This window comes from Ptychodera flava, chromosome 6, assembly GCF_041260155.1.
Source record: "Ptychodera flava strain L36383 chromosome 6, AS_Pfla_20210202, whole genome shotgun sequence".
Taxonomy (NCBI): domain Eukaryota; kingdom Metazoa; phylum Hemichordata; class Enteropneusta; family Ptychoderidae; genus Ptychodera; species Ptychodera flava.
In genome coordinates this window covers 14,152,518-14,169,882 of record NC_091933.1, presented here as the reverse complement: position 1 = coordinate 14,169,882, position 17,365 = coordinate 14,152,518, and the positions used below count along the sequence as shown (strand labels likewise).

Below are 17,365 nucleotides of genomic sequence, written 5' to 3'. Positions count from 1 at the left end.
GTGTTGCATGCGAATAAAATGCAATGTCCATATGGACGTAATGCGTATTTATCGTAGGATACTGTGTGCCTGTACGGAATCCCAACTTATAAAAATGCTCGGTCTCGGGCGCAGAATTTCCGACGTTCGATCTCTCAGACGTCCGTTTTCTGCATTTGGCGCTTAGAATGATGAAAATATCCAAGTAAGACAACAAATACACGCAAGTTGATATAATATAATAGCAATAACCCCCTTCGCAGTCGGGTATACACTCGATTTTGGTACAATTCGCTCCATATAGCACTCGCCTATCGGCTCGTGCTATATGTCGCGCATTGTACCGAAATCTCGTGTATACCCTCCTGCGGCGGGGGTTATTGCTTAAGTAAATGTAGTAACATAACAAACAACTAAAATTCATTGCACGGTTTATCTCTAGACTATATATTATGTTCTAAAGAAGTGGTATACAAACAGAAGTGGCATTCTTGCTATGCTTCTATCTGCATTTGCTTGGCACTGGCAGCAGTATCACACCTAAACCAAATGCAACGTATCGTCTTCAACTGAGTTTCATTCCCAGAACACAACTGATCGATCACAGGAAAGACACAGATGCCCTTCAGTTGACGATTTTGAAAGTTATGAACAAAAAAATTGAATTTAACATGATCTTCAATTGGAAGCCAGTGCAAGTCAGTAAGTAGAGGTATGATGTCAAATTTGACTGATGGACCAAGTGTGCTAAAGCACTTTTTAGTAGATTTTACAAATGTTGTAAATGACACTGCTTGTCTGTAGTGGGTGTGGATGAAATCTACGCAATACTTCAATGGGATGTCACAAATACATGGATCAGTTTCTCTGTGGTACTTCCTCCAAGCATGTTGCAGATTTACCAATTCCATAAGAAATTGTCCTTTGTGTGACAGACCATGGGCGTGTATGTGGTGTATCTAAACTAAAATTCTGAATAAAAAGTGGAGGGTTTGGTGTCAGGACAACCAATCTGTAGATTTGCAATCAGTGGCGAGGTACATGTTATCGTTGATGAACAGTGAACAACCATCACCAATCTGTTGTTGTACAGTGCATATAGAGGTACACAAACGTGGCTTGATTGGCCTTATATTTATAGTGGGTTTCTCATGGAAATCTGAGTTGTCCGTAGAAATACTTCCAAGGTGTAATATGTGACTCTCTTGTGAGGTATACAGTCCCACATTGAACATTTTCATGCATCAGTTTAATTCCAAACTGCAGGCTTGTTTGGGTACAACAGTCAAATGGGCCAAATGTGATCAATTTTTTCCAGTTCCAATGTGGTGTTACACAACAAAGTTTCTTTTCAACAATAACAAACCTGGTACCAGCAGAACATCAAAGAACATTTATTAAATAATGTTAAACTAAGATATTTGGCAGGTACTTTTGCTTTAAAGAATATCACATCATGGTGTGGGCAATGACGGCAAATCAACACTGAAGAAGATGAGAAACCCTACATGGGCCAATGGAGAGTTACAGTTACTGTCCTTCTCGACTGATTACTATCTTTTTGGATGTCTTAACCCTTTCACCACCGTGGTTTGGACTGATCCCATTGTTATCAATGGTGGTCGTGGACCTGTTTACAGGGAATTGGGGGTGAACAGGTTACAGGCACTGTTTGTGATCCCAGGGATCACCTTTGTTCTAGTCAGGTGTGATAGCCTTTTGTTTTCCATTGAAATTGTCTGGTCGGTAAATTTTCTGATGAGACAATCTGGTGCCAACACAAGCCTATAAATTTAAGATGAAACTGAAAACAAATTCATGGTATTATATTGTGTTAACAACTGTTACAGTACAACTACGTCAATGCAATACAATCTTCAACACATGATGGGAAGAGTCGGTGTACATCATTCAAAAACTTCACACAAAATTTAATTATCAACATCTGGCTTTATTTGACCTTGTAAGAAAACTAACAGTGTAGTTATAAGAACCCAGAAGATACATCCTAAACGTGGATTTGATGTATTGAGAAATTAACACTTCCTTGAAATATGCTGTATTTCAGACGGTGATTCCGGTAAGTAGGGAAGCTACATTATAGCATGATAGATTGTAAACTGTTTTGATTTTATTTGTACTGATAACAATTTTTACAATTTACAAAGTGAAAAAACCCTGAAGGTGTATATCCTGAAACAGATAAGATGTCCTGAAATTGACAATCCCTTGAATTCGGAATGCCTTTTAACAAAACACTGCAGCTTTCACATTGGCATGATGTTATTGGGAATACAAATTCAACATAATACACTACTTTCACTGCTTTGTCAATAAAATCCTTTTCGATAACACAAAAGCATCAGACGTAAAGAAAGAAGATTATTGAAAAGTAAGAAACATTTGCTGTATTTAAAATTACAATTTGTAATAGACTTGTACATTCATAGTAAATTGCATTTTAACCAAACAGGTCTATGAAATAATTGCATTGTTGAAAGTCATCCTAGATGACATTGCCACCAAATATTCTTTGGTTGACTTGGAATAATTTTCACACCACACTTTTTAATCTTTAAATGAGTTCCAGTACACTTTATTGAAGTGAGTTTCTATTATTGTCATCAACCTAGCAACATGGTTTCACAAAATATTTGTTGAATCTGAAAATCATCTGAAATCAGACGTGGAGGTATTTGAAGCTGTCATGGATACAAAGGGCGGGCAACTTGCCCGCAGCATTGACAACAATCACAGTCACAAACAAATAACACATAAGAAAAATGCTGGAATACAAACACCAAAGTTTGAGAGAGTAAGTCATCATGCCAAATCAACTCTCATGGTCTGCACATCACATTGCATTGCACAAATAATAATTATTGTGCCATTATTGTTGGTGAGCACAGAATGGACCAATGGGATTTAAGACATGTAGCCTGCATCACAGGTGATTGTTATACTGGATGAACCATCCCTTAAGGCACCCCTTACAATGGCTATCATGGCAGGGAGTTCCTTTAAATGACAAATCTTACAGTCTTGGGATATTGTCTAGTGGATTAAGATTACACTGTAATCAACGTTATATCATTTGTATCAAAACAATTTTACACCATGCAACCAGTAATCAGTATTGTGTCAACTGAGTAAATTTTAGAGCCAGATATTATCGGCTGTATTGAAGGCTAATAACAAGCTAATAAGACGTGAATGATACATAATTTATGAGTTACAAATATCCCCGAAAGTTTTAAAAGATTAATTTGAAATGCCTTTGTAGGAGATACTCTCATTTTAACCTTATCAAAAGTTGTTGTGACAGCATTAAACTTAGCAATTTTGAAAGAAAACACAAAAGAAATGAGTTATTTACACCTCACTGTCTTCTTTCCATATATTATATCCTAGTACAAAGACAACTCTTGTACTGTGATGACATTTAAGGTAATGAGCACCTCAAAACTGAACATTTTAAAGTTTACAGAGCCGTCTTTCACAATTAAAGGATAACTGTATAAACTTTTGGTTGGGAGAAGCAGAAATTACCTATTGATACCAATAATTATCAATATTTAAAATTCAAAATTGCATGTATAACCCTGTGTTATCTTCAATAATTATTTCCAAAACAAGATGGTGAAAGCTTTGTTTACTCTATGGGCTTTTAAAATGAATCCACAAAGAGTGTCTTAAACATGTGAACATCCCACAATCTGTCCCTGAGGTGTATTCTGCCTTAAAAGTAACAGTTTGCAATGCCAGGTAGGGAACAATTACGACATTGCAGGGTATTGCTATGCACCGGCTAATGCTGACATTGATGGTTAAACCAGTTTAATGTTGTCTGCAATACTAGTGAGTCTTTGCACCTCAGAAACTTAAATTTGACAACATTAAATTATCAAACAAACTGTAAAGATTGACCTGATCACTGTACTTCAACAAATCAGAATAGGAAATCTTTTCAACTTGTTGGTTCTGGAGTTGACTCTGTACATCTTTATCCTACACAAACCTTTATAGAAACTATCAAGTGTGCTTTTAAATGAAATGTAAAAAGAGAAAAAAAATTTACTTCCATATCATGACAACAGCAACCGTATGGAAATTAACAATCCATGGCAAATTATTTGGTGTTTGACAGGACATGGTAAATATCATTGAGACTTGTGCCGACACACTCCACAAAACCTGCAGCATCAGGAGAAGTTGGATAACTTGTTACGTTACATCCACATCTTTCATCCCCTATCTGGTAGCCAATTCCAAGCCCATTGGGGACTACGGGTGCAAATCCTCCAAAGAGAATGGATGGCCTGGCCAGAGTGCTGGTGGACAGAATGATATGGTTGATAGCTTTGTATGCTGGGTCTTCGAAGATTGTCAGACTGCGTCCGCTGTCCTGGGCAAGATGGCGCAGAGCAAACATGTGACGATCCCATCCTTGCCCTACAGGCAAAGAACAAAAATAATTGTGTTTTGCTGTGAAAACTTGTCCAACATTGCTACTTGTTGAGCTCTGCTTTGACATGTGGAGATAACACAGCTTAAAGTATCATACCTTGATGGGCAATCAGATGACGTTACTCAATATAATAAAAATACATGGATGTAAAGATGTAACGTACAAATAACCGTGACTTTTCATATACATGTTACTAGTATGCATTAACATTAACATTATACCAGCATAACATAGCAATGGTAAATGAGATGTGATGTTAACTGTTTTATCCCTATCTGTGCATAAAATCTCACATAACGTTGTATGCGTATATTACAGGGGATCAGGGTTCAATGGGGTAGCACAAACATGAGAAGTTCCAATAAAATACACTTTTTTCTCACCCATTGCTGCTTCTTTAGTCAATTGATTATGTTTATCAGAGCAAGCCATGAGTAGCTGTCTCTTTTCATCATTACTGATCCCTGATTGGCTGAATGCTTCACTGCACTGCTTTGTCTCAATGGTGGCAGATCTCAGTGTCTCTGTGCGGCCATGTTTGAATGCAGCCGTACTGCAGGATTCATAAGTAGCTGTAGTTCTTCCTGTTAGCCGATAGTATGCCATCTACATGGAGCAACAAATAGATGGAATAGCGAATAATATAAACAATGGAAGCTGTAATGGTTGTAATGATCGCAGTTTTAACTGTGAACACCTCATAAGGAAATAACTAATTTTGAGAAAAGCTTACTTGTGCTACCAAGATATGTAATAATTGGTTTGAAGTAATTTCATTACACAAGCATGAATTTCAATGAAATCATTGCCGGAACATGCATCTCTTTTTTTGCAGATTTTCATTCTTAGTATGGAAACTGTGATGAAGTCAGCACTTTGCATGGATGACAATTTTTCCGAGTACTTTACGATCAATGACTCCACATATTATCATCAATACCAGACATATTGCAACCAATTTGTTACAAAATATTTAGTGTTTGTTTGTAATGTCATAAAATATATTAATTGTAACAAAAATATTTCAGATCACTCACCGGTTCATAAAGAAAAATGGAAAATATTTCTTGACTACACTGTGTTCTCTTGCTATAATTTGACTTGCTCGTATTTCCTCACTCTGCAATATATTTTGAGTAAATTTAAGCATCAAAATTATTACACAAACCTGAAATGACAACTGCATCATGGAATCTGGACTGACTTTACATTCTTTGAAGACACTTTTGGTCAGTTTTTTGTTCTCAAGTGTGTGCATACCCAAGCTGCTTGTACACTGGTGAAATGACTTTGTTGCATTGTCTATGCCCTCCTTGATGGCTGGTGTCAAGTTCCACTCCAACTGCAGATGTGCAAAGAAACAGAGGGAGAGAATCAAAATATAACTTACAATCACGTTGGAATCATGTCAAACTTTCATCTGGTGTGATTCACAGATACACACGCTCAATAATTAACTTTATTAGAGCAAAATGGACAAATGTTTTTCATCAGTGCTACAGTAAACGAGATTCATTCGGATATTTGGCAATCACCATTGTACTGATTGCCTGCTATGTATATCGGGGAGAATCAAGGATAACAAAATGAGGGTTTCAAGGAATTCTGTTATGTAAATTTCAATGATAGCATTAGCAAACAAATTTTGGATATTGTTAGAGCACCTTCCTTGCAGCTGCAAACTACAGCTACTCTCACATTGTATTAATATTTCAGATAATTTTTGTATATGAGGATGTTTAGAAAAGTGTACGCAATGTATTTTTAGCGCAAGAGAATTTAAACACGAGAATTAAAATTCTATGACTTTTTGTGTAATATTTTAATGAAATATTTTTGAAAAGTCGGAATTTTGTTTTCATGCTTTTATGTTCTCTTATTTGGTATAAATATCCTATATACTTAAAACCCTAGCAAAAATTTATCACAGACAAGTGAACACGTTAATAAATGTTCTCCTTGGAAAACAAGTTGAGTACCAGGTACATATGGCTGCCTTTATACTTTGGACAATTGCAGCTTTATGCTTTCCTGAAATTGAAATCTACCGGCAAATTCCTTTGAGTAAACATGTGGGTATACATAAATATGTTAGTGCAGTTCAATTTTGCAGATGTGAACATGACCAAGAACAATATTGCATGAATATAAAACAGCACTGACAATTTTCTGGTTCACAGTGTTACATTTCAGTTGAATCAATTTCATGTCACCTTTCTAACAGATTGGGCGGAGTCCACCTTAGCTGGTGGAGTACCAGGTGCCAAGGCTGGTCTGTCAATGTTGTCTTTGAAGGCATCGTCCATGAACCTGACCACGGCTACTCCATCTCCCCATGCATGTTCCATGTTGATTGATGATGTACCATCTTTACACACAATCAACTGGAAAGATTTGTCATACCACCTGCATGCAACAAGGAACAAATCTAGTGACCTGAGCAGATATTAACAGTCTACTGAGTCCAAGGAACTGATCAACAATGTGTAAACTGACTGGGCTAAATGTCTCCTGAAAGCAAAACTTTGTGTCTAGTGTCAGGAAGTTTCAGTATAAATGCATGAGCTGTATTGAACTCATTTACCTGAGCCATGTGAGGAGTATGGACATATCATACCTGTAATTTGTCAGTCAGAACAAGAGGATGTAGTTGAATTATGTATGTCATTTACAGCTGTGAGCACAGGCTGTACAAACAGTGTTTTCTGTTACAATATGTATGTGTCTATTATAGTACAGAAGTGATAACATACAGTAGCAGGAATTGAATATCCTTTTACTTAATTCAGATAGCTGTACCAAGATATTAACATTAACCCGCTCAGTTATGCAATGTTAGTCATGTGAGGAATATATGGGTTAAAGTTCAATTAACTGACATCTAAGTCTAGTTGATGTGAACATGGGCGACCATTTACCTATTTACTCCATCTCCATATAACTTGAGTCTTGTGAGAGATTCTGGGTCAATACCAGGTGCTGCATCCTCCAAGCAGAGACAGAAGACAGCAGAATCTACTAATCTCAATGTGTCTGCATTGCCGGCTTCTTCTAGCTGACTTCTGAGAGATGCCCAGGTATCACGGTTTTCTGTGGTCAATATTCCAACCCCGTGCTCTGGTGCAGGTGTCTTGTCTGATATAATGTGTTCCAGGTGGGCTTGGATTTCAGTTGCTGGTATGATAGAACCTGTTGCATGACATGGTTTGTTAAAAGTAAGAGGTAGCAAAGTATGGTTTAAATGTCTATTGAATGAGTCATGCTGATTGGTAGTTGCATGAAATAGCAGGCTTAATGTGTGTATACAGTTTTTAAACATATCACGACAATGAGTGTCAAATTTCATTTTGGCAGATCAGAGATCTGCATGAAAATCAGCATTTGAGATAGAGGAACCAGAAATGATTTTGGCTCATGCACCAGCTGCCACTCTGACTATCAGTTGGCCAGTAATATTTGGCATTACGTTTTTGTATTTTGAAAGTTTGGTCCTGTCACCTAAATAGTTTGGCCCAGACCCATTGTTTTCAACTGCTGGTGTGGATCCATAAACACAGAATGGGGTAAACAGTTTATTGCTATAATGGAATCTCTAAGTTTCAAATGTCGGATTTGCTTCCTTTGAATCACACAGCATTGATGGTAAAGTGCTGATTGAAAATATGAGCGTGACTTGTGACAACCACAAGGCAAGTACAAGTATTCTATTAGTACTTTCAGAACCCCTTGAGGGGATCAAAGTTTGGTGGTTAACAAAGGGTATATTAAGTTTTGCTACATTGCAAATTTTATAACAACCATATTACTTACCATCTGAGGCAATTACATCAAAGACATAGAAGTGTCCATTTCTCATGACGACGATATGTCTCGCACTGGTATCACTGAAAAGTTCATCCTTGTGTTGTTTTGGTATCCTGGTAGAGTTGAAGAGATTCTTGTACTGACTCATATCAAGAGGGAAAGCCTTGTAGAGATATGCTGCATACCAGGATAAGGAGCTTGGTACCCATCTAGAAAACAGAAAGAGAAAATTTGTAACTCTTGAACAAAGAAGTTTTGCACCAAATAAATGTCATTTTTGTAGATTTTTCTGTTTGTTGTATTGAAACAAAGAATGGAAGGGTTAATACCTTGATAACCTCCCTTACCATACAAACAGTTTTTGATACATGAAGGAATGGTTTAGATCATAAAATGGACCTTCTGGGCGTTATATTCTTTTAGGTTTACAATGAAACAGGCACCCAGAACAACTAATTTTTGCGCAACTGTTAAACATTCCAAGCATCTTATTCCTGTACTTTTAATACTTGGGCAATGAACCAATCAAAGCAACGGGTATACTTGGAGATTTTTGACCAATGGGCCGTTCACAGTTTATGTCACTGTTCTCTCATTAATATGCAAAAATAAATATTTGTCCGCATTTTTAGAGTACGCTTTTGAAAATTAGGTGTGTAAGAATGACGAAAATACATCTCAGTGGGCGACTACTAGTGTAACAGTGAATACTAAAAAAAATATTCACAGCTCAGAGTACAAGCTGCAAAAACAGCCATGCATGCAACATTGATAAAATCTGTCCGCATTTCAAGCTGCGTGTCCGATGCCGCGCGCGTACAGCTATATTTAGTAACAAACCTATAACCGTGAACAGCGCTAGACCTATTCATGACATATATGCACTAGTGATCACAATTGTGCACATGTACATGGAGTGCACTGGTCAGATTGAAGGTCAAAACTGGCTGAAAGGGGTGCTCTCTGAGCTCATGAAAGTCATGACAGTCACTGTTATAGGGGAAAAGTGGCAAACTCCAGGCAGCAAGAGAAAACATACAGTCACTTACCTGACAACATTGCGGAATGATTGCGTGTCACTTTTGGATGGATTCAGATGAAAAACTTCAGGTTCCAAAATTCCTGCCCTTATAGTCTTCATAAACCTCATTGCAGACACTATGAAATTTGTGGAGCGTATTACCTATTCCATGCAAATAATAGAAAAGCAAGAGAAAAGATCATTAACTTCTGCAGACAAATTCCACAACACATTACTACCTTGATCAAGTCAAATATAAGTCAATATATGTACATGGTACAAGTCAATGTATGCACATGGTGCTTACATGATACCGAGAGAATGCATGGTAAATCTTACGGTCAAATACTTTCAATTTCAAACTACTCACTGAACATTCAAAAATTCTACCGGGAGATAGCTTAGTTTACAACTCTGACCTCCATAAATACAGATGGCAATACCGTTCATGGTGAGTATTCACTGAAGACCCATAAAAAGTTTAAGCAAATTGGTAAGGGGGTTGACCATATAATTCAACTCTTTACAAAAAACATACTGGTAGTGTTGTAAATAATAGAACTTGGAAAGAAACCAATTGTGTGCAATGGGAAAATCAAAGTATTGCAGTTGTGGTTGAGGAATGCTGATGATTTACTCAAAATGACAGTTCTTCAATGAAAAGATCTTATTCTATGAGGTATTGAATCAATGCAGACCATCACATAGCCACATGTTACTCACAACAACTGCAAGAAGCACAGCTGTTAATTATATTTTCATTATTTTAATATGGACAAAAATCATTTTGCAAAATAGATTGTTTCAACAAAACATAAATGATAAAGACTAAAAAAACAAATCTAAATTAAGATATTGCAATTGGACTTTATTGACTGTGCAACAAGCCCTTTAAGTGTATTTACTGACTATCAAATCAATTTTTCCATCAATAAAGGAGAATTTTGACATTGATGAGAAAATATAAGTATTCAAATCTTTCTTAACTATGCAAGTGATATCTGCAAGACTCAACTGAGATCTAGATAAAAATTCCTGATACCTTAAAACGGACATATTTTGTTCAGACGTGTTTGAATTATGAGCTCTGTAAATTTGGTCTGCGGATAGAGAGACAGTGGGACGTACTGAGGAACAGGAGCTAAGATGGACATACACAATTGAAAGTAATGAAATTGGCTTTCTTTTGGTGCTTTGAACATTCCATTTATAAATGACATAAAGGCATCTCACCTGATCATTATATTCTGGTCTTGGATCCATGTTAAATGTTATAAATGGATTATGATTTAAAACTACAGGCACTCTCGCTTCTAGGTACATATCAAACCAAGGACCTGAAATATAAATTTGCATTGCAAATATCATTTTATCATGAACCTACTTCACTTTGACTTATTTACATGTGCCATGTCACCTTGATTTGAAATATGCAATGATACAGTTATTACGCCACTAGTAGTTTTATGAGCTGGATGAAACAAACATCATGGAATAATATACTTATCATGTGCATAAGCCAAGAATTTCTTCATTTTGCATAAGCATATGAACTTTGCTCGAACAATTTCATGATTTTACTGCTGAACTACTTTTGTAATGAAATCCTTGAGCTGTGGGCAAGCTGTTGATCATTTCAAGGAACAGGTTATGAAAGAAGAACCACTCCCAAACAGCAAATGTAAGGCAGTCGGTTTGGTCTTCTTGTACATCAAGTGAAATTATACACAATTTCAAAGAGGGAATACGAACTGAAATTCACCAAGTCAAAGCATAGTTGCATTTTTTTTCAAGAAGACAAATCAACTTAATCTTTCTTTGTCTGGATTGTATTTGTCACCGGTCCCTGAACCAGATATTTTGACTAGAGAACATGAAGGTGGTTGAGTCTATATAGCACACTAACCTCTGAATGGACAACAAATTAATACACAAGAACTCATAGTTTGCTGAGTGGAATTACTTCAGTAGATTTTATAGTAATGACTGATTTTATAAAATTCCTCTTAAGAGAAATATTAGCAGCCCTGTTTTAACCTTACATTGACGAGCTTACATAATATTGATGCCAAAATGTTCCAATGCGATGAAATCAATGACAGGAATCAATAAAAACAAAGGGCCAAAGTCCTGAAGCTACTATAGACATGGATACAAAATTAAGTATTTCCTGACTGTATGAAATTATCTCACTAAGGTCATCCTAGGGACATGTAAACCAAATATTATAGCAATAAAGCTGTCTGACCAGCGGTTTTGAAAAAACACAAGCGACTCAACAGTTGATAGAGCTCTGCTGTGTTATGTAGAGAATAACCTTTTGTGACACATGTATTGATGAAGAAGGTGGATATCTTTGATAGCTCATTTCAGGATGGCCTGACCAAAAATGGAAAAAAATTCCATAAAAATACAGATTTGCATATTTCATCAGACTATATTAGTCTATAATAGCAAATAAACGAGAGTTAATTACATTCTAATTAAAGTAAACAGGACTTGCTTAAATCAAGATTTACGTCATAATAAAACAGCATATCTGTCAGGTTGTACATAATCTTCAGCTGGTTATCTATATCTGTATTTTCATCCTATTAACCAAGCACATTTTAACTTTCAAATTAACATTGTAAGTAAGTTCTGTTGAATAAGTTGAGACTGTAGATACTCAGAGAAAGCACACTGAAGAGACAAATGTTTGTAACTTAAGAAGTTCAAGGTCATCAAAAGCATTATAAGGAATCATGTTACACTTTCATTGCACTGTTTACACAGATTGCATAATTGCTATAAATAGCACATGAGGAATCTTACAGCCCTGCTTTACCATAAAAACCCTATCACTTTGACCACTCTTTTAATTGACCACTCTATTTTTTTCCTCAAAAAGTAATCTTATTTTACCCTTACCAAGTCAACCATAAATGGAAATTAGAACTTTCTCTATCTCTATTTATTTGACCACCCTATCATGACAAACTACTATGAGAAATTTCTTTTAGATAACATAAATGGTGGTTCAGAATATATCAAAGTTGGGATTCAGGAAAGTTGCCTTTACATGTTTTAATCCTCCAAGATGGTAAGCATTTCACTATGAACTGTCAAAAAAGTTGAACATTCTGATAATTCCACACTAACATTATTTTGGCTTTGATGATTTCCTAATTAATTCAATTATTTAAAATCATATTAATTATTTTTTTCTGGGTGAATTGATAGGGTTTATACAGTACAAGAATTACATACAATGTAAGTCAAATTTTGACCAAAAATGACAAAAAATTCCTTAAAAATACACATTTGCATATTTCATCAAATTTGAACAAATATAAGTTGGGTTATCCCTAGGGACCTGTATACCAAATAACAAAGCTGTCTGACCAGCGGTTATGAAGAAGAAGATTTTTTACCAAAAACACCTTTTTTGGCATTAATTTGCCTATTTTCAACAATATCAAAAAATTAAAAAAATAGTTTCTCAAAATCATATTTTTCATCTACACAACAAATATCAAATCAGTAAGTACCGCGGTTCTCAAGATATTTGAGTGGACGGACGCCTCACAAACGGACATACATACATACATACATACATACATACATACATACATACATACATACATACATACATACAGACTGACGACGGACGCCGGACGGATACCCATCCCAATAGCTTCTATAGACTATAGTCTATAGTAGCTAATAAAAAAAGCATTGTTATTATTTCATATATAACAACGAGCTAACAGCTGCTCTATCAGAATGTAAACTTTGGAATAAAGTAGTGGTTTGTACATCAAGCTTTAATGTTACACTTGTTTAATATACCATCCATAAACATCACTGTGTGCATGAATTTGGCCTGATTTATCTTTTGAAGAAGTATTATATGTTTTAACAAATAAATAGGTATGGTACCTGTAATGTAGCTTGTGTGTTTGTTCTTCTTATCCTTGGCTATCAATGCTTCATTCAGTTCTGTATGTATGAATAAGTAAACATTTCACAACGTAAAATTGAGTGACTAAATGTTAGAATGAGAACCATAGGAAGACAGGTTCTACCATTGAACAGTGGAATCTGGTTGAATGAATTTACAATTATCATACTGGTACATTGCAACACCAATGGTGGTATACTGGATTGTCCATCAAATAACAGTTGGCTCAGTAACCTCTGAAATGTTGTTATACAGCTACAATGGTCAGATATTGGTATTCACTATCATTGATTTTGGCAAAATAAAAATCTTGAAGGCAGCTATCATGATCTGAAAACATGGTAATACCATTGCCTGACAAGAGATAATGGAAATGTGTGTCAAGTACATGTATGCTTTGCAATTTAAATATTTTTGCAACTATGAAGATCATCGGAGAGTGACTGATCATTACTTGACATCTCACTTTAAAACTGCAAGAAATCAATGGGGGCTTTGGGTACAACTAAAGTCTTAGCAAATATGGGAAGGCAAAATGAAAGACTAATAAAACACAGGGGAGGGTTTACAACCTTTAAAAGTTTAGTGTTTTAGCTCACCTTTCCCTTCACCTTCAAGAAAATCCGACACCAACTTGCTTGTTTTTGAGAAATTTTCATCATCTAGTACTGGTCTTTGGGACTTGAGATACCTGTCACACGTGTCTTCAAGTTTAGGGATTGGTAGTCTCGGAAGACTTGGTTGAAAGTGCATTGTGGGTACTACACTGGCTGGTAAGAAGTCATCTGATGGCGCCGATGAACTAAGTCAAATAAAACAGCATATTTAGTGTTTGTATTTATCATCGTTCGAGTACTGGTAACATCTTTGCGAAAACAGCTACAATCTTTGTAGGAATGTCAGGATTTATGAGAAGTCTTCCTTCTTATAATGCAAATCATAGTTGACTCGCACAGTACCGCCAGCTACAGTAGTGGTGATAACAGTAGGAGTCTAAGGTTTTTTTGGCAAGCATAAAAGGAAGTAGACTGAAAGATACATCTCTTGAGGGCGCCCTCTACACTTCCCCTCTTTCGATGGAGGTTGGGGGGGGGGAATAAAGCGCCCTCGAGCAACAGATCTTTCAGTCTACAGGGAAGCATCACACATCACAAGACAGTGATCACTTTTCCCACTATTTTTGTGTTGACTGTCAACTATAGTCTCCTGTTCTACTCCCTAAAATATATAAGGTAATAAATTTGTAAAGTCTGTACGTATTTAGACTGCATAAGTTATATTGCACAAGTAAATTATAGTCTGGACTAAAATACAAACTTAAATAATAACAGTGCACTCTACAAGTATAAATTCTGTGTTGACAAATTGAACACTTAGTGTTTCAACACACTTTAAGGACTAGAACAAGGACAAAAATAGTGAAAAAAATCATCACAAGGTACAGCTGCTGTCCCTTTAAAATAGAGACAATCAAAAAGCAATCTACAGCAAAAAAAAAACAAATTTGAAAGCTAATAGTACAATGATTTCAGGAAAAAAGACGATTTTCCTTAAAGAGGGAATATTTGCCCTCAAAATATGAATTCAAAATAAAGTCATCTGAAGTCTGAAAGTAACTATAGAGGCAGTGTGAAGCCTAATAAATGCAATATTAACGTTTGATGGCTTTTTGATTCGAGGCTCTATTGTCTGATTATGTCACAATCTATAGTCCCTTGCTATCAATAATTGCATTGCTTACCAATTTGATGGACACTGAATAGTTTTCAAAAATGCTGTTAATATCTACAGGTGCCCTGTTCTGTGGATAGACATTGTGTACAATATTCAGATGCTAAGACTTTTTCAATACTGTTTGGTCTACATGTACCACCTGTGGGGGCTCGATTTGAAGTTCATGGAGTAAATAAAGTTTTCTCCAGCTCATTTTTGTGAAAATTAGACATTTCATTTTATCCCATATACTTAACACAGAGACGGTGGCCATTTTGAATTTACATTATCGGTAAATATTTATGTGATTTGTTACTCTTGTACCAAATTTTGCAGCGTAATCGCTGATTTTTATGCTTGATTTTGAAAGGATATTTTTTAAATTCACTTTGAGGAAAGTTTGAGCAAAAGTGTGAGTCTTTCAATTTTCACGCGCACACCACCTTAATGCTGTACCATAGAATCAGCAACATGAAAAGGGTCATTTTACTGAAGATTCTTTCGGCGTTTTTCTTTAGCATAATCTGAGACACCATTTAGTACCACAGTAGACGCCTGAAAATGTAGAGGTTGTCTTGCTGCATTACTGTAACACGTCTGATTTCAAATAACAAGCCATCAGTGCCTAGGGTACTTGACAAAGCATGTAGGTGTAAGAAGTGCTACCCATGTATCAGTGTCCACACAGACTGTGAGGGAATACATACCTGTACTGTTTGCCATGCTGGTTGCTTCCTCTCAAATAACTCTAGTAAAAGGAGGAAGAATGTTTACATTAACCATTAAATTTAAAATGAGGAACTATCTCAGAACAGTGAAATATCCTAATGAGTGAGGCCATGAATATACCTGTACTGTTTGCCAGGTATGTCTATGAATGAATGTCTAGGAATGACCACTTTGTATGTGTTGTGTGGAAATGTGCGTGGAAAATGATTACATCATTCGATAGTGACTACTTGCTGCAGTTGTCATGAGGAGTTCAACTAACAGGTGTAAGAAATGATGTCTACTTGACTGGACCATAGAGGTCTCTTTGACCTCAAGGATTGGACCCATCTAGCTCTACATGCTACTCAACTGGACTTTGTCCTTTGCATACTGACAATAAAACATAATGTTATGGGACAACTGAGGAGGCTACCAGTTGACTCACACCATCTCCAACCTGCCCAGAGCTAACTCGCCCAATATCAACTCCCACAATCCTAACTTGCTGATATCAATTTTTGTGGGTAAACGATAAATTACCGACTCCAAGTAAAGTCTGACAACAGTCCCTCTATGGTCTATCAGACAGTATCAGACGTAGGTACATGAAATCTACAACACACGGTATGTGGAATCTATAACACCAGGTACATTACGAACACTACGAACACTACAGCAAGCGAGTTGATATCGGGCAAGTTGGTTCTGGGCGAGTTGGTATTGCGCATGGGTGTACAAAAATATTTTTGTCCATCCATGGTATTGGGCTAAAGTTGGTTCTGGATGGGTTGGAAAACTGTAATTTGCTGAAGATTAGTTGACACACCTTTGGTTACAGTCTATGAGGGATTTTCTTAGGGGACTCTAAATACTAGTAACCCTAACCCATAACCCTAACCTTAGGCCATTAACAATTCAAACAAAATGTCTTTGTGTCCACTAATCTTCAGTCTTGTCAATGTGGTAAAAGTCTGGCCATGTAAAAATCTACATCATGATACGGATTGGATGATGATGTTTGCATCATCTTACAAAGCACTTCTTGTACAACTGTGGAGGTATGGTGATTATTTTAGAGAAATTTATTTCAACCCAAGGGCCATTTACCATGGTGGGCAGCAATTTTTTGTTAAAGTTGTTGCCTCGGGTGCGATCAGATCAAATTTAGTGGCCGACCATCACTATACTTTAGGTTGAAAATTATGTTCCGCTGAAATACGTGTCGCACTGTACTCAAACTGGTTTTACAATTCGATGCCTGAACCATAGACCATTTGCTGCCCAATGAATTATGATGGTTTCTGGGTACCGGGGTCAATATCTGACCGAAGTGAAAAAACCGCACACATACGTACCTGGCATGCCCCTAAGGTTTTCAAATTAGGGGCTGTACAGAGTATAGGTTTACCGCTTAAAAATCTTTGTAAGCAGGCCATTGTATCGACGATGTCAAACTTTTATGATTCAATATTAGTTTTGATGACAGTACATTTCATATCACCTGGCAAATCTGCGGTGCCAACACAAGTGACTGTTGACCTATAACCCTAAGTGAAACTATTTAAACCCTTTAACCTAGTAAAAAAAACTCGACATTTTCACCCATTTTATTACTATCTGCTCTCTCAAATTGGCGATTTTATGTTTCTCCTACATTTTTCGTGTAATGATCATTTTAAAAATCAATAATTTCGTTGTATCAAGTCCAATTTTTCGAGGTCGGTAC

The 17,365-nt window shown here is 36.3% G+C and overlaps 1 protein-coding gene across 1 annotated transcript; it reads right to left on the bottom strand.

Annotated features, from left to right (window-relative positions):
- Positions 1–1,909: 1,909 nt before the first annotated feature.
- On the bottom strand, positions 1,910–17,202 carry LOC139134912 (carnitine O-palmitoyltransferase 2, mitochondrial-like). Its single transcript, XM_070702006.1, has 12 exons — positions 16,995–17,202; positions 15,636–15,676; positions 13,815–14,017; positions 13,194–13,253; positions 10,506–10,609; positions 9,301–9,434; positions 8,258–8,460; positions 7,366–7,636; positions 6,661–6,853; positions 5,616–5,789; positions 4,831–5,053; positions 1,910–4,431 (listed from the first exon to the last, which is right to left on the bottom strand). Exons 1-12 carry the CDS (start codon positions 17,073–17,075, stop codon positions 4,109–4,111), a joined length of 2,010 nt encoding a protein of 669 aa, XP_070558107.1. The 5' UTR covers positions 17,076–17,202; the 3' UTR covers positions 1,910–4,108.
- Between the last annotated feature and the right edge of the window lie 163 nt (positions 17,203–17,365).

Bases quoted from the DNA above. Each gene is read 5' to 3' on its own strand.
- LOC139134912 (XM_070702006.1), bottom strand. From the start codon at position 17,075: ATGGCCTGCTTACAAAGATTTTTAAGCGGTAAACCTATACTCTGTACA. The intron at 8,461-9,300 runs GTAAGTGACTGT...TCTGTTTTCTAG, and splicing joins TCATTCCGCAATGTTGTCAG to ATGGGTACCAAGCTCCTTAT. The intron at 5,790-6,660 runs GTGACATGAAAT...GCACATCTGCAG, and splicing joins CCGCCCAATCTGTTAGAAAG to TTGGAGTGGAACTTGACACC.